General features: G+C 34.5%; 1 protein-coding gene across 1 annotated transcript; it reads right to left on the bottom strand.

The window, feature by feature from the left end:
* Positions 1-14,264: 14,264 nt before the first annotated feature.
* LOC145274882 (uncharacterized) lies at positions 14,265-23,600 on the bottom strand. Its single transcript, XM_080127495.1, has 5 exons — positions 23,000-23,600; positions 20,955-21,110; positions 19,912-20,060; positions 17,610-17,758; positions 14,265-14,382 (listed from the first exon to the last, which is right to left on the bottom strand). The coding sequence occupies exons 1-5, from the start codon at positions 23,583-23,585 to the stop codon at positions 14,298-14,300; spliced, it is 1,125 nt and encodes a 374-aa protein (XP_079983621.1). The 5' UTR covers positions 23,586-23,600; the 3' UTR covers positions 14,265-14,297.
* Between the last annotated feature and the right edge of the window lie 696 nt (positions 23,601-24,296).

The raw sequence follows: 24,296 nt of genomic DNA, 5'->3' as shown, positions 1-24,296 counted from the left end.
GTAGAATTTTCGGCCGAAATTTAAAAAATTAAAACAACAAAAACATTCATATATTTCACAATAATTTCATATAAAGATGAATATCTATATTAAAAGAATTATTATTGTAATAATTAAGAAAATCTAGCAAACGTTGGTGCTTATATAGATCGGGCCCCCATGGCCGTAAACATTGGTTCACACCAGTCCCTCTCGCTGAAGTCAACTGCAAATAAAGACATTATTTTTTATGCTTATTTGAGGAGTGACAGCTCGTAAAATAACAAGAGAAGAATTTATCTCCCATAGCAAAACATAACATTGGTTAACTGCCCTAAAAATTTTGAATGACCTCGAATGACCTTAAACTTATGTGTGCTCATGTAAGATATTACTTGCTTGAAATGGAAATGAATTGTATAGCATGTACAGTTTACTACGAAGTTCTGTTTCAGCATTAAATAACTGCAAAAAACAGTTGAAGTAAGAGTCAAAGCCAAACCATCTTCAAAATAACTTTCAACTTTCAGAATTTAAAAGTAATTTTTAAGTCTTTAAACTGTTGAATAGAAATTAATTTGTTGAGGGAACAGAAGACAAAATAGTGAACAGCTGTTGCGATAACGCAAACTGATTTGCAATGCTTATTAAAATAGGAGGCTGGAAATCTGGGAATGATGGTTAGTTGCCTCCCTACGAGGGCAGAGTTTGACACAGGATCGATTTTAATGTGAGAAAATCCAGCTCTCCGTCTATTTGTTTTATTTAAATATTTTATTTCTCGATGGGGGGGGGGATAAGTCTAGGAATGGTGGTGTTATCGAAGGAGGGGAAAAATCTGGACACTGCCACGGAAAACAAAATATTATGACAAAAAATAAATTTGACGGAGGACGAATTTTTCTCAAGATTTAAAATGTGAAACTTCATTCGATGGTCCATAAATTTTACGTTTTGTTTGTTTTGATTTTTTTTTTTTTTTGCTTCGTGAAATGAAAATCCTCGGAAACTGCAGTGAATACGATTCTAATGTTTACGTTACGCAGTCTTGCTATCGTATAGAAAAGTCGGTACTTAGTAGCATACAGGGTAATTTTTAAAGGTGGAGACCAGAGAAGAAGGCGAAAAAATAATAAAATAGTTTTATATTATTTTTATTAATTATTAATAAATGAAATGAATCATTTCTATTTAAAATCCATTACGTATTATGCATGCAAAATTTAAAAAAAATGCTTCAAATGCATGTGAAGAAGCTAAAGCAAAACTAAATGAATTTGACCTGATGTCGAGTTTATCTAAAAGCGACACCCGATTTTTCACTTGAAATTATTCCTCGTTCAATATATAGTTATATTCAGTTATCATATAATATTTATTAATAATAATATTAATTAATATTTAACAAAAACAACATGATATCATTTTGAATGACTATGCAGAATTTTTATCGCATTTTTTTTTACTGCGATCTTTAAACATTATCGTGTACTTTCACCTAACAATTTAAAAAAACATAGCATAAAAACTGAATCTAATGTGAAACTCTACTAAAATATAGCACGTACCGAAAAGTCGTTTTTATTTGTGTTCAAACTCGGGAATCTTTTTATTTGTTTTCAGACTCGGGAATCTTTTTATTTGTGTTCTGACTCGGGAATCTTTTCATTTGTGTTCTGACGTGGTAATCTTTTTATTTGTGTTCTGACTCGGGAATCTCATAATTTGTGTTCACACTCGGGAATCTTTTTATTTGTGTTCACCCTCGGGAATCTTTTTATTTGTGTTCCGACTCGGGAATCTTTTTATTTGTGTTCCAACTCGGGAATCTTTTTATATTATATTTGATACGGGAATCTTTTTATCTTTGTTCTTATTCGGGAATCTTTTTTATTTGTGTTCTTACTCGGGAATCTTTTTATTATTGTTGTGAATCGGGGATGTTTTCATTCATATTTGAGGCGGAAATTTTTGTTATTCGTGTTTTTTTTTTCACGAATCTTATATTCATGATCTGACTCTGGAATCTATTTTTCATATACAAATTCAGGAACCTTTTTATGCATGGTTTTACCCTGTAATCATTTTATTCGTGTTCTGATACAGAAATTTTTTTATGTTTTCAACTTGATAGCTTTTTTATTCGTGTTCTGATTAAGGATTTTTTTTTTATTCGTGTTCAAACTCGGAAATCTTTTTATTCGTTTTCCAACTCGGGAAACTTGTGCTTCATTTTGAAAATGGGTTGATATGCCATAAAACCATGAAAAGTAAATGGCCGGATTGCACCTGACATTAAATGTGTCTAACTTGACTTTCCACTCAAATAGATATTCGCCATTTTGATCCCGTTCAGATATATACATGAAGAATACTCTTATTAACGTGCTAGTGCGAAGATCTGAGTGGCGACAAATTGTCGGGTGTCAGCGTTCTTGTTACTATTAACGTACTAGTGCAAAGATCTGAGTTAAATGAAATAGATTAAAAATGGCTCGGCAAAGTTGTATCTGAACTTTTTATTCTATGAAACTTAAGATTAATAAAACGAAATAATCGAGACCCGTGGAAATGCCACGGCGAATATTTCGAATTCAATAAAACAAAACGGAAGAATAGTCAACAAATAGGAAATTTAATAAAACATAAAAACTGAATCTAATGTGAAACTATCTAAAATAAAGCCCGTACCGAATCATCTTTCTTATTCGTGTTCTGACTCGGGAATCTTTATATCTGTTTTCCGGCTCCGGAATAGTTTTATTTGTGTTCAGACTCGGGAATCTAATAAGTTGTGTTCCGACTCGGGAATCTTTTTATTTGTGTTCACACTCAGGAATCTTTTTATTTGCGTTCCTACTCGGGAATCTTTTTATTTGTGTTCCGACTCGGGAATCTTTTTATTTGTTTTCCGACTCGGGAACCTTTTAATTTATGTTCAGACTCGGGAATCTTTTTATTTGTGATCTGACTCGGGAATCTTTTTATTTGTGTTCCGACTCGGGAATCTTTTATTTGTGTTCCGAATCGGGAATATTTTTATTTGTGTCCAACTCGGGAAATTTTTTTATTGTGTCCCGACTCGGGAATCTTTTTATTTGTGTCCCGACTCGGGAATCTTTTTATTTGTGTCCCGACTCGGGAATCTTTTTATTTGTGTTCCGACTCGGGAATCTTTTTATTTGTGTCCTGACTCGGGAATCTTTTTATTTGTGTTCACACTCAGGAATCTTATTATTTTGTTCCAACCCAGGAATCATTTTATTTGTGTTCTTACACGGGAATTTTTTGATTTGTGATCACACTCGGGAATCGTTTTATTTGTGTTCCGACTCGGTAATTTTTTTAATTTGTGTTCAGACTCGGGAATCTTTTTATTTGTGTTCTGACTTGGTAATCTTTTTATTTGTGTTCCGACTCGGGAATCCTTTCATTTGTGTTCACACTCTGGAATCTGTTTATTTTTGTTCTGAGTCGGGAATCTTTTTGTTTATATTCCGACTCGGGAATCTTTTTATTTGTGTTACGACTCGGTAATTTTTTTTATTTGTGTTCTGACTCGGGAATCTTTTTATTTGTGTCCCGACTCGGGAATCTTTTTATTTGTGTCCCGACTCGGGAATCTTTTTATTTGTGTCTCGACTCGGGAATCTTTTTATTTGTGTCCTGACTCGGGAATCTTTTTATTTGTGTTCACACTCAGGAATCTTATTATTTTGTTCCAACCCAGGAATCGTTTTATTTGTGTTCTTACACGGGAATTTTTTGATTTGTGATCACACTCGGGAACCGTTTTATTTGTATTCCGACTCGGTAATTTTTTTAATTTGTGTTCAGACTCGGGAATCTTTTTATTTGTGTGCCGACTCGGGGATCTTTTTATTTGTTTTCTGACTCGGGAATCTTTTTATTTGTGTTCTGACTCGGGAATCTCATAATTTGTTTTCACACTCGGGAATCTTTTCATTTGTGTTTACACTCGAGAATCTTTGTATTTGTGCTCCGATTCGGGAATCTTTTTATTTTTGATCTGCCTCGCGAATCTTTTTATTTGATACGGGAATCTTTTTATCTTTGTTCTGATTCGTGAATCTTTTTATTCTATTTCTGAGTCGGGAATCTTTTTATTATTGTTGTGAATCGGGGATGTTTTCATTCATATTTGAGACGGAAATTTTTGTTATTCGTGTTCTGATTCATGAATCTTATATTCATGTTCTGACTCTGGAATCTATTTTTCATATACAAATTCAAGAACCTTTTTATGAATGGTTTTACCCTGTAATCATTTTATTCGTGTTCTGATACAGAAATGTTATTATGTTTTCAACTTGATATCTTTTTTATTCGTGTTCTGATTAAGGAATTTTTTTTATTCGTGTTCAAACTCGGGAAACTTGTGCTTCATTTTGAAACACAAAAATGGGGTGATATGCCATAAAACAATGCAAAGTAAATGGCCGGATTGCACCTGTCATTAAATAACTCGAAAAATGTTAATAAAAACTTTAGCACGACTGTATGTATTTAAAGTTGTGTAAAGTTTTTACATTTAATAGATTAAATCAACTGTTATAATTTATATAAATTGTTCTCGTGTCTAACTTGACTTTCCACTCAAATTGAGATTCGCCATTTTGATCCCGTTCAGATATATACATGAAGAATAATTTTATTAACGGACTAGTGCGAAGATCAGAGTGGCGACAAATTGTCGGGTGTCGGCGTTCTTGTTTCTTTGGAGAAGGTCAGCCTTCACAAGTTTGGTTTGGAATGGATTTCTGTTTTCAACAGAAATGGAAGCCAGTAAGAATAACAATACTAAGAACAACAATTATTATCATCAAGGGTGAAAGGCGCTTTTAGTGTACGAGCACAAAGGAATCATAATTATTGGCTTCTCCATTTCATTTTCAACAGACAGACTGTTCCGCTGTATTACAGTTCTTAAGTGTGACTAGACTAAAACTTATCATAGCCAGTTATCCAATTTACAACCAGCTAATGGACAGCCGACACATTTATTGAGACATGCGATAAGCACTAATTGTCCACAGACGAACTGTTCCACTGTATCACAGTTCTGAAGTGTGACTAGACTAAATTAATCAGAGCCAGTTATCGAATTGATAACCAGCTAATCGACAGTTAACACTTTTACTGAGTCATGCTATTATCTCTAATTGTCCACAGACGGACTGTTCCGCTGTATAACGGTTTTTAAGTTTGACTAGACTAAAACTTGTCAGAGCGTATCATCGAATTTACAATCAGGTAATTAAATCTAACACTTTTACTGAGTCATGCTATTATCGCTAATTTTCCACAGACGGACTGTTTCGCTGTATCACAGCTTTTAAGTGTGACTAGACTAAAACCTATCAGAGCCAGTCATTGAATTTACAACCAGCTAATTCGACAGTCGAAACTCTTAGGGAGTGTTCCGCTGTATCACACTTCTTATGTGTGACTAGACTAAACTTATCACAGCCAGTTATCGAATTTACAACCAGCTAATCGACATCGATATAAACGTTAATGCCCCCATTCTACTTGCTTTAAAACAATGATAATACTGTGTAACTGCAGTAAAATGACATAGCTTTTGATTATTGTTTGGAAACGATTAAATATATTTATACCGTTTATAACCTTTAAAAATATATATTTGTTATAAGCTCGCTGAAATAAAAAACTACAAAATATGTTTAACTTTAACGACGTCGGTTGAAGTAATTCTTTTTAATTCGTGGTTGAGCGGCGAAAAGTCTATTTCAACGGACAACTTGAATCTTTCACGTGCCGACAAGTTGTTCACTGTCTTGTCACCGAGCAGGAAGAAGAAAGAAAGAATCGATTGAAGAGAGAAAGAGAGGAGGTGGGGAAAGGAAAGGGAGGAAGAGTCGAATCCTCTGCACGTGCCAGGGTGCGGGGTCGAACGGAAGTTAAATGAAATAGATTACAAATGGCTCGGCAAAGTTGTATCTGAACTTTTTATTCTATGAAACCTAAGACGAAATAATCGAGACCCGTGGAAATGCCACGGCGAATATTTCGAATTCAATAAAACAAAACGGAAGAATAGTCAACAAATAGGAAATTTAATAAAACATAAAAACTGAATCTAATGTGAAACTATCTAAAATAAAGCCCGTACCGAATCGTCTTTTTTATTCGTGTTCTGACTCGGGAATCTTTATATCTGTTTTCCGGCTCCGGAATAGTTTTATTTGTGTTAAGACTCGGGAATCTAATAAGTTGTGTTCCGACTCGGAATCTTTTTATTTGCGTTCCGACTCGGGAATCTTTTCATTTGTGTTCCGACTCGGGAATCTTTTCATTTGTGTTCCGACTCGGGAATCTTTTCATTTGTGTTCTGACTCGGTAACCTCGGGAAATTTGTGTTCTGACTCGGGAATCTTTTTATTTATGTTAAGACTCGGGGTTCTTTTTATTTGTGTTCACACTCGGGAATCTTTTTATTTGTGTTCCGACTCGGGAATCTTTTTATTTGTGTTCCGACTCGGGAATCTTTTTATTTGTGTTCCGACACGGGAATCTTTTTATTTGTGTTCACACTCGGGAATCTTTTCATTTGTGTTCACACTCGGGAATCTTTTTATTTGTGTTCCTACTCGGGAATCTTTTTATTTGTGTTCTGACTCGGGAATCTTTTTATTTGTGTTCCGACTCGGGAATCTTTTTATTTGTGTTCTGACTCGGGAATCTTTTTATTTGTGTTCTGACTCGGGAATCTTTTTATTTGTGTTCCGACTCAGGAATCTTTTTATTTGTGTCCAACTCGGGAACCTTTTTATTTGTGTTCAGACTCGGGAATCTTTTTATTTCTGTTATTACTCGGCACTCTTTTTATTTGTGTTCCGACTCAAGAATCTTTATATTTGTGTTCTGACTCGGGAATCTTTTTGTGTGTCTTTTGACTCGGGAATCTTTTTATTTGTGTTCCGACTCGGGAATCTTTTTATTCATATTTGAGTCGGGAATCATTTTTATTCTTTCACTGACTCGGGAATATTTTTATTATTGTTGTGAATCGGGGATGTTTTTATTCATATTTGAGTCGGAAATTTTTTATTCGTGTTCTGAAATCTTTTATTCATGTTCTTAGTCTGGAATCTATTTTTTCATATACAAATTCAGGAACTTTTTTATGCATGGTTTTACCTTGGAACCTTTTTATTCGTGTTCTGATTCGGGAATTTTCCTAATTCGTTGTTTTACCCTGGAATCATTTTATTCGTGTAAGACTTGGAAAACCTTTTATTCTTGTTCTGATTCAGGAATGTTTTTATTCGTGGTTTTAATCTGGAATCTTTATATTCATATCCTAATTAAGGAATGTTTTTATCCGTGTTTTTACCCTGGAGTCTTTTTTATTAATTTTCTAACTCGGGTATCTTTTTATTCATACACTGATTCAGGAATATTTTATTCATGTTTTTACTCGGGAATCATTTTATTTGTGTTCTGATACAGAAATCTTTTTATTTTTTCACCTTTATAGCCTTTTTATTCGTGTTCTGATTAAGGGATTTTTTTTAATTCGTGTTCAAACTCGGAAATCTTTTTATTTGTTCAGACTCGAGAATCTTGTACTCCATTTTGAAACACAAAAATGGGGTGATATGCCATAAAACAATGCAAAGTAAATGGCCGGATTGCACCTGACATTAAATAACTCGAAAAATGTTTATAAAAACTTTAGCACGACTTTATGTATTGAAAGTTGTGCAAAGTTTTTACATTTAATAGATTAAATCAACTGTTATAATTTATATAAATTGTTCTCGTGTCTAACTTGACTTTCCACTCAAATTGAGATTCGCCATTTTGATCCCGTTCAGATATATACATGAAGAATAATCTTATTAACGTACTAGTGCGAAGATCTGAGTGGCGACAAATTGTCGGGTGTCGGCGTTCTTGTTTCTTTGGAGAAGGTCAGCCTTTACAAGTTTGGTTTGGAATGGATTTCTGTTTTCAACAGAAATGGAAGCCAGTAAGAATAACAATACTAAGAACAACAATTATTATCATCAAGGGTGAAAGGCGCTTTTAGTGTACGAGCACAAAGGAATCATAATTATTGGCTTCTCCATTTCATTTTCAACAGACAGACTGTTCCGCTGTATTACAGTTCTTAAGTGTGACTAGACTAAAACTTATCATAGCCAGTTATCCAATTTACAACCAGCTAATGGACAGCCGACACATTTATTGAGACATGCGATAAGCACTAATTGTCCACAGACGAACTGTTCCACTGTATCACAGTTCTGAAGTGTGACTAGACTAAATTAATCAGAGCCAGTTATCGAATTGATAACCAGCTAATCGACAGTCGACACTTTTACTGAGTCATCCTATTATCGCTAATTGTTCACAGACGGACTGGTCCGCTCTATTACGGTTCTTAAGTGTTACTAGACTAACACTTGTCAGAATCAGTAATCAAATTGACAACCAGCTAATCGACATCTGGCACTTTTACTGAGTCATGCTATTATCACTAATCGTCCACAGACGGACTGTTCTGCTGAATCACAGTTCTTAAGTTTGAATAGACTAAAACTTGTCAGAGCGAGTCATCGAATTTACAACCAGGTAATTAAATCCAACACTTTTACTGAGTAAAGCTAGTATCACTAATTGTCCACAGACGGACTGTTTCGCTGTATCACAGTTCTTAAGTGTGACTAGACTAAATCCCACGGCGAATATTTCGCATTTAATAGAACAAAACGGAAGAATAGTCAACAAATAGGAAATGTAATAAAACATAAAAACTGAATCTAATGTGAAACTATCTAAAATATAGCCCCAACCGAATCGTCTTTTTTATTCGTGTTCTGACTCGGGAATCTTTTTAGTTGTGCTCCGGCTCGGGAATATATTTATTTCTGTTCACACTCGGGAATCTTTTAATTTCTGTTCTGACTCGGGAATCTTTTTATTTTTAGTTCACACTTGGGAATCTTTTTATTTGTGTTCACACTCGGGAATCGTACTGTTCCGCTGTATTATAGTTCTTAATTGTGACTAGACTAAAACTCATCATAGCCAGTTATCCAATTTACAACCAGCTAATTTATTGAGACATGCGATAAGAGCTAATTGTCCACAGACGAACTGTTTCGCTGTATCAAATTTCTGAATTGTGACTAAACTAAATTAATCAGAGCCAGTTATCGAATTGATAACCAGCTAATCGACAGTTAACACTTTTACTGAGTCATGCTATTATAACTAATTTTCCACAGACGGACTGTTCCGCTGTATCACAGGTCTTAAGTGTGACTAGACTAACACTTGTCAGAATCAGTAATCGAATTGACAACCAGCTAATCAACATCTGGCATTTCTTCTGAGTCATGCTATTATCGCTAATCGTCCACAGTCGGACTGTTTTGCTGTATAACAGTTCTTAAGTTTGAATAGACTAAAACTTGTCAGAGCGAGTCATCGAATTTACAATCAGGTAATTAAATCCAACACTTTTACTGAGTTAAGCTAGTATCGCTAATTGTCCACAGACGGACTGTTTCGCTGTATCACAGTTCTTAAGGTTGACTGGACTAAAACATATCAGAGCCAGTCATTGAATTTACAACCAGCTAATTCGACAGTCGAAAGTCTTACGGAGTGTTCCGCTGTGTCACACTTCTTTTGTGTGACTAGACTAAACTTATCACAGCCAGTTATCGAATTTACAACCAAGTAATCGACATCGATATAAACGTTAACGCCCCAATTCTACTTGGTTTAAAACAATGATAATACTGTGTAACTGCAGTAAAATGACAGAGCTTTTGATTATTGTTTGGAAATGATTAAATATATTTATATCGTTTATAACCTTTAAAAATATATATATTTGTTATTTGCTGAAATAAAAACTTAGAGATTAAAAAATATGTTTAACTTTAACGACGTCGGTTGAAGTAATTCTTTTTAATTCGTGGTCTAGCGGCGAAAAGTCTATTTCAACGGACAACTTAAATCTTTCACGTGCCGACAAGTTGTTCCCTGTTTTGTCACCGAGCAGGAAGAAGAAAGAAAGAATCGATAGAAGAGGGAAAGAGAGGAGGTGGGGAAAGGAAAGGGAGGAAGAGTCGAGTCCTCTGCACGAGCCAGGGTGCGGGGTCGAACGGAAGTTAAATGAAATAGATTACAAATGGCTCGGCAAAGTTGTATTTGAACTTTTTATTCTATGAAACCTAAGATTAATAAAACGAAATAATCGAGACCCGTGGAAATGCCACGGCGAATATTTCGAATTCAATAGAACAAAACGGAAGAATAGTCAACAAATAGGAAATTTAATAAAACATAAAAACTGAATCTAATGTGAAACTATCTAAAATAAAGCCCGTACCGAAAAGTCTTTTTTATTCGTGTTCTGACTCGGGAGTCTTTATATCTGTTTTCCGGCTCCGGAATAGTTTTATTTGTGTTAAGACTCGGGAATCTAATAAGTTGTGTTCCGACTCGGAATCTTTTTATTTGCGTTCTAAAATATAGCCCCTACCTTGACTCAGGAGTCTTTTTATTTGTTTTCCGGCTCCGGAACCTTGGAAGTTGTGTTCAGACTCGGGAATCTTTTTATTTGTGATGAGACTCGGGAATCTTTTTATGTGCATTCTGACTCGGGAATCTTTATTTGTGTTCACACTCGGGAATCTTTTTTATTTGTGTTCTGACTCGGGAATCTTTTTATTTGTGTTCCACCTCGGGAATCTTTTTATTTAATATTTTAGGGTCGGGGATCATTTTTCCATATTAATTTAACGTAAAATGCGCACCCACATATTGGCTATCAAGCGCTCAATGAGACATGCCAACCCTAGCATCTTTTCAAGAGGGGAAGGGCAAAACATTACAAATACAATTTGCTTTTTTTGTGGGAGGGGTGAGGGAGACGGGAATTTAAAACATAAAATAACGATAAATCTAATTCATTTTTATGAGACAACCCTGTACTTTTATCTAACAATTTCATAAACAAAATGAGCCCCCACTTTGGGGAGGGGCATTACAATGACGAAAAATTTCATTTAATTGTTTTTGGAATTCATTTTTTTATGGGTTCTGCCTACTTGGCAAGTTGTTTTTTTTTGCGATCGCACGGGCCTTTGCTGCTATTTTTATTGAAACGAAAGTTGTAATTATTTATTTTTAATTATTTTTTTTGGAGGGGGGGTCTTTCCAGTGCTCAATATCCGGAGAAGAGTTTATTCTCTTTGTACTCCTTCTGCCGAAATATCTGGTGGAGAGGGTATTACATACAACCTTTTTGGGGCGATGTTTTATTTTTGGGAATTGTTGTGGGGATATCCACGTTGCCCATGATGAAAGTGATTAGTATAGCAGGTGTGTTCCAAACGGAACTTCATGTCAACCCAGCCAACGCCGGGTACCCAGGCTAGTATTTTTTTTACGCAGTGGTCACCCCTTATCAAGGCCCGGAAGCAACTCAGGGATAAGGGTTATTGAAAGTACATTACGTTAGTGTGGAGATTTGATGAAGTGTTTACTTAAGGTGGCGGTTCATTAGGAATTTGTTAACGTTGGACTTGAAGACATCCAAGTTGTAGTTATGTGGGTAGCAGGCAGACGGAACAGAGTTCCACAGGCGTGCAGTTCTAAGAAAGAAGCTTTGTTCATGGAATTCACGTTTTGATTTAGGCACAGATAAAGAGTGGGGGGGGAATTCTTCACAGTGGATTCAGCTAGACGGTATATATATAAGATTTTAAGAATTGATACAGAAAATTTATCGAAATTAAAAAAAAAAAATTTAAAAACCTATGAGTAATGTTTTACAAAATTTTTATTATTCAACAAGGAATACACATAAAACAAAAAAAAAATCTTATTCCATGCAAACAGTTAATAAAACATGTTAAAAACACTTTGAAAAAGAGGTAAAAACATATTTAATCTGAAAAGGAAACACTAGATGAGTGGATAGTCCTTAATCCGCTTCCATAACAAGTGCTCGTCTGAGCTCCAATCCTCGTCAATCTTTCACGAAAAACACCCGTCTAACTGAAACCACTGTCAGAAAAAAGTAAACGTTTTGGTTTCTATTCTCGGTGTTGGTGGACGAGAATTTTTCTTTTTACTTTTTAAATCATTACTATATCATTATTATTGGGTTTATTATGAATCGTTCCTTTATGCGTATTTAGCTGGTTAAAAAAGTTTTTAAGGGGTCAAAAATGAGTCAAAATTAAAAAACATCGTTATAAATTTTGTAAATTCATCTTAGTTTATTTTTAATTTTTAATTTTTTAACAGTTCATACGCATGTCAAGCGAATTTAAATATTTAGAAAAGCAGAACTATTATTAAATGTCCATCTACAGTGATTGCGTTACTAGAAATTACGATTTCGACTTTTCGTTAATGGACACTAAAGACACATTGAAAGTGAGACAGATAACACTCTTCCCTTCTTGGATGTTCTTGTTGAACGTTCAAGAGAGGTCTTTTTTCACTACCATTTACTGGCTTACTGTAAACATAGCAGGGAGACCTGACGTTACCTGGGATTGGATGAGGATCAATCAATGCTTCTTCGCCTATATTTTATTCTCACCGAAATAGGTAAAGTCGTCCATTTTCAATCTTCCCCGCAGTTACATAGTCCTCAATACATTTGAGTCTACATTGCACTGTAGAGAACCTAATGTTGATTTTATACAATTATATATATATATATATATATATATATATATGTGTGTGTGTGTGTGTGTGTATGTTCCAAAATTTTTCCCGATTCCGATACAATTACCGATTCCTTTCAAAATTTCCGATTCCGATCCGATTCCCGATTCCGATTCTTTAAAAATTTATACATATTTAATTAGAGATTAATTTATATGGGCTACTAACTCTCCATCCTAAATTCTTAAATACTTTTGTTTTTAGTGGGTTCACAGATATCGCTCAAAAGTAGAATTTCAATGTGGGTGGGGGGTATTTTTAAATGTAGATATAATTTCTGTTTCAATTTGAAAATTTTCTAAATGTTTTCTCTTTATCTATTTTATCCAGACTTTGATAAATTCATTGTGATATAATCATGTGTATATTAACGTTTGTGAAACCCCGAGAATGATACCATAAAAAAACAGCTGGTGTCAGACAAAGTGGCTCCAGGAAAATAAAATAAAACTCGCCCAGACGTTTGAATTTTTCTGTGAACTCCCTGGGAAGCGGCCTGTAATCATTTGGCAACTAGGTGCGAAAAAATACACGACCGTTTTAAACTGTTTGATATGGGGATGGACAAGTGACCTCTAAAACATTTGCTTAAAACAATAAAAAATGAAATGAAAGTTGAAATCGATTCCCCTACAAAAATACAAAACAAAATCAATTGCTTTTTTTCGCCATTCCTTGTCATATTTGCAAATGCCGAGTAAGGGAGCGGACAAAAACCTAACCGGACAAAATCCAACACTATTATATTCTACTTTTGATTTAATTAGCAATAATGTTTGATATTATTTTTATTGACAAAATATTTCTTTAAATTTAAACAATTTTTCAATACCTTGCAAATAAACTGCATTCTTCTAAAGGTTATCTAGCGAATTTTATTTTGTTTATTTTACACAGATAAAATATATTTAGATCTTTTAATGTTATCATGATCTATAGAGGTTAGTTTTACTAATAGTTTAAAAGGAATAAATATTTATCAACGGTATCAGCAATGAAAAATTATAAAGTATCGGTTTTGGAATCGGAACAAACAGGCACAAATTTTTCCGATTCCGATACCGATACCCCGAAAACTACCGATTTTTCCGATCCCCAATTCCGATTAATCGGTACAACACTATATATATATATATATATATATATATATATATATATATATATATATATATATATATATATGATTAGTTTTTTTTTGAAAAAGAATTCCAGCAGAGTGCTCAATTAAAAGGAAAATCCAAAATGTAAGAGCGTATTTATATTTTGTGTACAGAAAGTTGTTAGTTGAAACAGATCATTGGTACCGTCGGTTTCAAGCCCGATAATAAGGCCCGTTTAAGGTATCCTTATCAAGCTCTCTTCATTTGGATGAAATATTAAGATATTGACTTTTTTACTGTTTGTAACACACAAAAATAATAAAGCAGTTAACAATTTCAAAGAATTTCTACAACAAAATAAATTAAAAAAAAAATCAATGACACAAAATCAAATAAAATTAAACTAAAGTTTTATTTTATTTAAACTCATTTATTCACGGAACCATCTTGTTTAAAATTAAAATTCCATCAAGCTTTGCATTTGTTGAAAACCGACTCCACTGGTTTTCCTTCCTTGCTTACAGTACGCGTGTGGATTGGCATTTTGAACGCCCTGCAACAAAGGGAAAATATCTACAATTATAAATCTGAAACAATGTTTTCATTACAAACGTGTAACTATACGAGATGTTTTCAATAAGTTTCTAGACTTTTTTCGTATGTGAACTTTTATTGATAGTGCATGCATTAAACTCTAGTCCCCTTCGAAGTAATCTCCCCCGGTTGCAACGAAGTTATTGTACCGTTCTAATAACGTCTGCACGGCTCAATGGAAGTCCTCTTGGGTGAGTATGTCAATCACCCTCCTCACAGCCACTTTCATCTCCTCAATTGTCTCATAATGACAGCCTTTAAAGTTTCCTTGAGCTTAGGGAATAACCAAAAGCCACACGGTTCAAGGTCTGGACTATAGGGAGGGTGAGAATCTGAATTGATCAACTCGGCCATCTTCCTGCTGTCATGGCAACGTCTTTCTTTCTTTCTGAACATCCTTCTGAGAAATTTCGCGCAAATCTTCCGCATCTTGAGTTTCCCGCAAATAATTGTGTGTACAGTTCCCACACTGATATCAAACTGTGCACTTATTGTCTCTACACGACGATCCTTATCCATGAAATTCTTTATTTGGTCAATCAACTGTAATCTTCTTTACTCTTCCATCTCCTCTCATCATCCATCGCAGACTCCCTGTCCTCTTTGACTCTCTTATGCCACTCAAAAACTGATGCTCGATTCATAAAAGATGGTCCAAAAGCAGTCTGAAGCATTCTGTACGTTTCTGTGGCATTTTTTTTTTACCAAGTTTAAATAAGAAATTTATTACATAACGTTCTTCGAAAGTGTCTTCATTTCCCACCTATCCTCACCTGAGCTGCCTTCTGTTGTATTGATCCATCCCGCTACTACCGTTTTTTTTTACACCTATCTCCACCCGGGCTTCCTATATAGATAAATAAACGACAAAAGTCTATATTCCAAAGTTCATGAGGGTGACCATCTTATAATTTATTTCTTTTTATTCAGAAGCTGTAACTACCGTATAAATCGAAATTCAAAATGGCGTAATGGAAACATAATATAAGGTATTGGTAGCTTCTCTTACAATTTTCGGATTTTAATCATGTAAAAACTTTATTTCCTTTTGATAGGTTGATTGTTGCTATTTTTCTGATGAGTTAAGGGCAAAATAGATTCATTGATTAATATAATAAGCTGATTGATTTTGCGCTATGAAACATACTTTCAAGTATTGTAAATGTCAACTGAATTAAAGGAATACATTATAAGATTCTCAACATCATGAACTTTGGAATATAGACTTTGGTTATTCATTCAATATATATATATATATATATATATATATATATATATATATATATATATGAATATATAAATATAAATATAAATAAATAAAACTGTACCCTGCCACGCGTTGCTCTGGCTAAATTTGGTGTAATGGAAAATTCTAATAAAAAGAGAAAATGCATGTTTCTTATATTCTTAGTACAGCAATCCACTCTAAAAAAAAAAGAAAAATATGAAAAAAATGGTACTCTTGCAGAATTGGATCCTGATCCTCAGGATTGCCGTCAATCATGGCTTGGGCTCGACCAACAATCAGTGGATAAAGCTAACGTTGAAACGCTAATTTTTTTTTTCTGTATACAAAAATGTGAGTTAGTAATTAATATTTGAGTGATGGGGGGGGTTACTATACACAGATTCGAAAAAGTTGTCCAAAAACAAATGAAAGCAAAGGTAAGGTAAGTTACATTTCTACCTAACTGGATAGTTGTTTAGTGTTTTTATGTAAGGTAAAATGTTTAATCGGCTGGAAAAACAGAAATGGTTGCAAACTGTTGAATACGTTAAGTTTGGGAAATGAAGTTGAAAACTAAAAACTATACAATACAGTGTCAAAAACCCACCGAATACGTTACCATGACATAGGCTGACATAATCGGTGGGTTTGTGACAGTATTTTTTATAGTTTTTTAGTTTTAACTCACTTTCTCAAACTTACCATAATTAACAGTGTCCGCCACCATTTGTATCTTTCAAATACAACGATAAACAGTTTTTCGAGCTGACTAAACGTTACATTAAATGAAAAGGGTTTGTATTAACAGATACAAAGAAGTTGTCAAAAAATGAATATATAACAAATAAATGTTATCAAAGGCAAGAAAAGTAAATGTTCTACCTAACTGGATAAGATTGTAGTGTTTTTATGTAATGTATAATGTTTAATCAGTTCAAAAACATGCAGTGTTTATCGGTATATTTGAAAAATACAAATGGCGGCAGACTGTATCGAACATGTTAAGTTTGGGGAAATTTTGGGAAAATGAGTTTAAACTAAAAAACTATACAAAATACTGTTAGGAACTCACTCAGTATATGTTACTGTGATGTAGGCTGACATATAATCAGTGGTTTTAAATTTTGATCGATACAGGTAACAACTTTTAAGTCCCTTTTAGTGATTACCTGGTTTGAGGATATTATACAACTAAATTGCAAATCTGCCCCAAAAATCCGGTATTTACTTTAAGGCCCGTCTCATGTTCGATTGATTACATGCTCCTGGTTAGGACCCATAGCTGGAGGAAGCTTCACATGCCTCCGAACAGTATCTTAGTCCAAAATACACTGTAGCTTACATTGCTTTGTAGAGAACCTACACTTAATTTTATTTAAATAGGCTGTCATTATGAGAAAATTGAGATGAGAAAAGAGTCCGTGACGAGGGCCATTGACACGCTTTCACAAAAGGATTTCAATTGGGCATCCCAGGAGTTGTTTGAACGGCACAGCAAGTGCATTGCAGTCGTAGAAGTTTACTTCGAAGGAAACTCGGGATTCTTGTGTGTATTGTCGATCAACTACTTTATTTAATCACCTAAATTAATATACGAAAATATAATTTTATGCGTAAATGTTCAGTATTTACTTCAACGGTGCTCAATACATATGTAGAGCTAGGTAGTAAGTTATAAAAATTAAACTACACAGACTATTTCGCGTTTCATTCTCGTACGCCTGACGCAATCTCACGAGAATGAAATGCAGAATATTCTGTGTAGTTTAATTGCCATATATGTTTTTATAACTTACCATATGTATATATATGTATATATATATATATATATATATATATACACACATATGTGTGTATATATATATATATATATATATATATATATATATATATAACTATTAAATCAACTTGTACATGGGCAAAGATAGTATCCATAATTATACCACACGACTACTTACTGCTTGTCCACTATGAAGTTTATTTCATCATCGGATGAAATTGCGGCGTCTATTTTGCTGGGAATACCACGGAAGTATTGATTTACTGGGTATTTATCCCTCTGATCGACGTCCTCATCTTTCGGATAGAATATGTAAAAATGGCCCTCCTGCAAAAATGCAAACAACAATATTTGTAAAATTATTAAACCGCCTACATCTCTACATTTCAATCTTGTTTAGCATTGTCGAGTATATATTGCTTACGTGTCGATATATTTCATCGTCTATAACAATTATAACAAACAGGGACAAATAACAGTCTCTTAGGGTTCACATCGGTCAATAAAGAAACATACCAGGACTGGTCCTGCCTTGATAGAGTTCACAGTAGACTTCGTAACCTCGTAGGAGATGTCCTTTTCTCTTCCTTGCAACCTCTATCTCACAGAAGAGATGTTGCGAGTTTGTCTCTGTTGTATCGTTATTGTCATGGAAAGTGTTCCACTGAGCTTCAATCTATGGTCCCCCCTCGCCAAACTTTCACAAGAAACACTCGTCTAGCTGTAAACACTATCAATAATTCCCCCCACTCTTTATCTGTGCCTAAACCTAAACGTAGATTCCATGAACAAAGCTTCTTTCTTAGAACTGCACGCCTGTGGAATTGTCTTCCGTTTTCCTGCTTTCCGGCTGACTACAATATGGTTGTCTTCAAGTCTAACGTAAATAAGTTCTTGATGAGCCGTTCCATATAAGTTATCAAATTTACCAAATTGTCATTACTAATGATTAGTATATTGTCCAATTTCTACTGTACACTCTTTAACCCTTATCCTTGAGTGGCCTCTTGGCCTTGATAATGTGGTGATGCCTGTGTAAAAAATACCTTATCCATCTGGGTTCATGTTCATTTGACGGATCCTCGGAAAATAAAGTTTTGTTGCTATTTTCAGCAGCTTTATTTTTGATGTTTCCCTCATTGGAAAGCTGTAACACTGCTCATTAGATTTTTACTATCGATGTTTTCCTCTACTCGGAGCCATTATGGTCTGAGGACCGTAATGGCTCCTTCTGCCTACCAACTAGGTCTGCTCTCTCTGACTCCCAATTCTTGACAAACTCATACGTGTATTTTTAAGTAATCTGATGACATCATTTTGTTTATGTTCGAACAAGTTAACATTTTTCTTTGTGCTAGTTATGAAACAGACAATTTTTGTGCAAGGGCTGGTTTTTAATAAAGACGCTGAAACCAGGCGTCGTGTTTTAAATAAACTTGAAAACGAGCCGAATGAAAAACTACAAAGCTTAGCCGAAGACTGTGAACGGCTTATTGAGTTGAAGCAGGACAGTCGTGACATAGAGGAAAACGGAGTATCGCACATTAAAATGATCCATCAGACGAAAAAATTAACTTAAAAAAATAACCAGAGGAAAAAAACAGGGAAAAGATCCACCTGGACAGTGTTGGAGGTTTGAAGATAAACATTGGTAAAATGAGTGTCCCTACAAATTTAAACAGTGTGACATATGCTACCAGAAATGACATGAGGCATCACATTGTAGGAAAAAATCTCTTAGAAAAAAGACATCCATTAAACTCACAAAATTGAATCTGAAGAACGAAATATCCAGAAATATGTTAAAATGTTTAAAAAGAAAGTAAGACTACAGCTTGATGGTAGGTCTGACATTTCCATTATTAATGTACGTACATGGAAGAAGCTTGGGAGACCTGATATGATTAGATCACATAAAACGGCGAGAAGCGTCAGTGGTGAAATATCATTTTCAAAGGAGAATTATTGACGAATATTTCTTTTCAGAATAAGATTAATGTACATACATGAAAGAAGTTTTTAACATAATAATTTTCCCTTTTAGCAATGGTTTCAACCATTTGTTTGATTAAAAATTCGATAATATGCGTAAACGCTTACTTTCTTAAGTGGTTTTGATCAGGACTGTATATATATATATATATATATATATATATATATATATATATATATATATGTATGTATATATATATGTATATATATATATATATATACTTTCTTAATCGATGTTTTCTCTTGACAATATATCGGTTGAAAGACGTCTCGAGGTTTATTTTAGTTTTTTTTATAATCACTATTTATAAATATATAAATTTACTCTTAAATCGTTTTTATTAACGCTTTCCCCTTTATTATTTATTTCCCAGCTCGGTATGTCTCCGGATATCTTGTTCAAAGCTATTATTAATATATATATCTGTGTGTGTGTGTGTGTGTGTGTGTGTGTGCGTGCGTGCTTTTGTGTGTAACATTGTACAAACCTTGTAAAGAAAAATGCGTTCACCGCCATCATAATACTGAATTGCACATTCGGGGCTGTGGCTCTTTTCGTTCGAGGTAGCTTTTGGAGAAGTTTCAGACAAAGTGAATTGCCCTGCGGAATTTACCGTATACGCCCATACTTTTTCATCTGAATAATAATTATAAGAAGAATAATAATAAGAAGAACAAAAACAAGAAGAAGAAGAAGAAGAAAAGCAAATAAGTAAAACAACTGAAATATTAAGCAAAACCCTTTGAATGCGCAGACTATTACACATGGACAACATATGAACGTATGATCAATAAAACTTTTCTCTCATGCATGGAGAATTGTTATCATATTTGGGCTTGTGCATCTACTACTAGTCTCTCGCTCATGGACAGAATTCAAAAGAGAGTCGCCAACCTTATAGGTCCCGAACTGTTAGCTGGCTTCAGCTTTTGTCCCATCGACGAAATCTTGCATCCCTCTGCCTGTTTCACAAGTATTTTAATGGTGGATGCTCCGACGAATTACAAATTCTTGTAGCACCTCGTCGTAAATATCACCTAACAGACCCGGCAACAGCAAAATCCCACCCCTACACAGTAGAGATCCCCAGATGCCAGAAAATATTCTACTCTAATAGTTTCTTCTCCAAAAATGCAAGACTTTGGAATTTCCGTCCGGGTCCCTGTTTCCCTGACTGTACTATGCTGAAGTTCAATTGTAATGTAAACAGAGATCTTGCTGCTCAACTCCCTACATAGCATCCTTGCAATTTACGCCCCAGATAGTAGACCCCTACATCAAAGTGGCATTTGTTTTGTGTGAAAATGAAAAAAAAAGTATCAATAAATGTTTAGCTATATTTTCGTACCTCCATTTATAATTCAAACTCATTTCAATACGTACAAGCAATAAATATCAGACCACATTTTGATATACTATGTACTTTTTGATTTTAATTATAAACGTTACAAAACTTTCAGTGCGAACCGTATTTCGTATTTTATAAGATTCACACCTGGAAGATGTGATACTAATTAGAAATACATTTACCTTTAAATAAATAAGCTTTGCTGGTTTTCTTTGAATATACAGCGGCTTGTACCAAATCCGGACCACCGGGGAAAAGAGTTTGGACAGGCGTCTTTTTTCCATTTTGTCCGTCAATAACTTCTCCTTGGTCAACAAACACAAAATCTACTTCTTTTACTGAAAACAGAAAAATAATTAAAATCTTTTAAAATTAAGTACTTATGCAGAATAGATACCGTGCTGAAATAATAACGTTATTATTTAGAACCTCAATCTTAACATGGAGAGAGAAGGGTGTTTTGTAAGTATTCTGTACTTTAACCTTACAATTTCATAAAAAAAGATACAGTAAAACGTGGATTTTACTTGAAAATACTATTTTAAAAAATAGAACGATACTTTCTCTGCACTAACTCATAGGGGATTCTATTTGGGATCAGATTTGCAGGAATACTTTATAGGGAGTTGGGCACATTACACTTGAACTTTTGCATGTCAGTACAGTCACGGAAGTATGGGCCCGGGAGGTAATTCTAAAGTCTAGGAGTTTGAGGAAAGAAGCTGTTTGAGTAGAAAGCTTTGAAGCATCTCGAATTATTTACGTCATCAACAGTGAAAAGATGGTATTTTACTACTTCTCGGGCCATTAATGTCGTGGGAGCTCTACTATGTTGAGTTCGTCCGAGCCTTTTTTATTTTTTATTGAAGCACTTGTAAAACAGGCACGGGAATGCCACATTTCGGCGATGGGACAGTGATTGGAGTTAGGCCGACAGTGTGGAACCTATTAGATTGACGACTCTTTTCTGAACTTTATCTAAGAGCGACAGGCTACTGGTAGATGCACCAGCACAGATGTGACAACAATACTCCATGCATATGCGAATAGTTGCTTTGTAAAGATACAGGGTACTTTCAGGTGTGAGTAATCTCTTAGCACGGTAGAGAGAGTCCATGTGTAAATTCATATTGTTTGTGAATGTTAAGCCTAACAGCTTGAAGGAAGCACTTTAATTCTTTTGACGAGTGTAACTTTTCAGTAAACATATATATACTTAGTGCGAACTCAATTAACCCAAATTACCATGCGGGAGCGCAGGAATACTTGGTTTAGAACCTATCCTATTGGAGCGGCTGTTTTATTATATTAGTATAGTCGTAGTGGGCAATGAAAGGGGCCCTGCACATATCTCCGATGAGCATTCCCAAGGCCACAATCATGTGGATGAAGAGTTGGCAGATGGTCTACATTTTGCCTGTTTGGTACTTATGTACATCCAATTTATCCAGCACTACTCGCCCTCAAACTGAAACCATTAACTAAAATGACAGCTTAAACAAAAACTACAATCAAACGAGGCACAAATCCAAATAAAACTAAATCGCCTTTTTCCTTGATGTTCGCAGTCAGAAATATCCGTGGATTTATAACTAATTTAGATAATGTAGAAAATTATTTCTTAGCAAAGTCCCCGGATATCTTAGTTCTAAAAAAAATTAACTTACACTCGCCCGTCTAACCACTCTAAGATGCTTGATTATCTCCCACTCTGCCGTAAGGAATCAGGCAGAATTGCACGGACTTGGAGTCTATATTCGAAACACACTCTCCTTGATGAGAGAATCCAAACTAAAATCAAACAACCTGGCCTCAATGTGCCTTAGACTAAACTTGTAACAATAGCTACTTATATTTTCTTTACCCTTTATCTCGACCCAGGACTGTACCCTAAACAATTAAGTCTCCGACAGCATAGATGCAACACTTTTTTTTAGACATTGGTGCCCAAGTACCTGCATTTGGTGAGTTTAATATCATAGTAATTGGATTAGTTTCTCACACATAGCTTTTCCATATCCCATTCTAAGACAGTCACGTTCCCGACTCGTCTCCCAGATCGACAGGATCAGTAAGTCTCACTTATAGATTTATTTCTGACGACAGTTGCCGGGAATTATGTAACAAATGCTCATAGTCCACTCGAGAATTCCGTTCACATTGTGAGAATCACGCTAAACTTTCGAATCGGAGCTTAAGAGTTATACAAAAAATATGTAACACTTACTTCTCATGGCCGCATCGATGGTTTTGTATGACTGCTGGCAAAAACCAACTTCATCCCCACCTTTAGCATCATCGTCCGGAAGTACCTTATCATCTGTAACTCCACCATTATCTGGTAATGCATCATCTTTACCCCCATCATCATCGGGGTTTACTGCATCATCATCATCTGTAACCCCACCATTATCTGGTAATGCATCATCTTTACCCCCATCATCATCAGGGTTAACTGCATCATCATCATCTGTAACTCCACCATTATCTGGTAATGCATCATCTTTACCCCCATCATCATCAGGGTTAACTGCATCATCATCATCTGTAACTCCACCATTATCTGGTAATGCATCATCTTTACCCCCATCATCATCAGGTTTAACTGCATCATCATCATATGTAACTCCACCATTATCTGGTAATGCATCATCATAATGTGTAACGGCATCATCATCTTTAGTTTCATCATCATTTTGAAATGCCCAATCCTCTGTAACTCCATAATCACCATCATCATATTCATATCCATAATCATCTGCAAGAAAATAAAACCCTTTAAAATAAAAATCACGATCGACAAAACAAAACATATAAAAACAAGGAAATCAAGCCACACTACAAAACCCCATTCTCATGAGTGAATTTCAAAATATTATATGGAAATAAACGCGGTCTATTCTTCAATATGTTATAGATAGATATATTATCAGTAAAATCGATATTCGCTTCTAACTAGCATATGATTTTTCACTAGTGGGATCTGTGGAAGTTCCACAGAGGACACTTTCATATGTAATATATTGATGTTAGCATTCTGTAGATGTTCAGTGTTAATGGAGACTCTCTGATATTATTTTAGCTTTTTTGTTAAAACTGTAATCTGAGCTAGCACGAAGGTCCGGCAAGTACGCTTAAATATGATATTTTAAATATTGCAGTTTTTCTATCTATTATTATAGAGTTAATGTTCTATCGATTTTCATATTTTATAAAATTTCGATTTCAAAAATAAAAAATACATATATTCATAGCATTTGGGTGCATTAGCTTGAATCGAAACCGAAATAAAAACTTATGATATATATATATATATATATATATATATATATATATATATATATATATATATATATATATATATATGTAACTTAAGCTCCTTCAGCCATAATCGAAACCGAAACTAAAGCTTATGAAGAATTCTTGATAAAATTATTAATAAAAAAATTACTGGAGTGCTATCAGTCATAATCGAAACTGAAACCAAAACTTATGAAGAATTCTTGGTAAAATTATTCATGACA

Source organism: Euprymna scolopes, unplaced genomic scaffold (assembly GCF_053919585.1).
Source record: "Euprymna scolopes isolate OS-2025 unplaced genomic scaffold, ASM5391958v1 sca5, whole genome shotgun sequence".
In the NCBI taxonomy this organism is placed as follows: domain Eukaryota; kingdom Metazoa; phylum Mollusca; class Cephalopoda; order Sepiida; family Sepiolidae; genus Euprymna; species Euprymna scolopes.
The sequence above is the reverse complement of the archived record's forward strand: the minus strand, read 5'-3'. Positions and strand labels throughout refer to the sequence as shown.

What these genes read in the sequence shown, in the direction of transcription:
- LOC145274882 (XM_080127495.1), bottom strand. Translation starts at nt 23,585, where the DNA reads ATGTTTTGTTTTGTCGATCGTGATTTTTATTTTAAAGGGTTTTATTTT. An exon ending in CATCGATGCGGCCATGAGAA is followed by an intron (nt 21,111 to 22,999) that starts GTAAGTGTTACA and finishes TTCTGTTTTCAG; the next exon opens with TAAAAGAAGTAGATTTTGTG. An exon ending in AACTTCATAGTGGACAAGCA is followed by an intron (nt 14,383 to 17,609) that starts GTAAGTAGTCGT and finishes CCTTTGTTGCAG; the next exon opens with GGCGTTCAAAATGCCAATCC.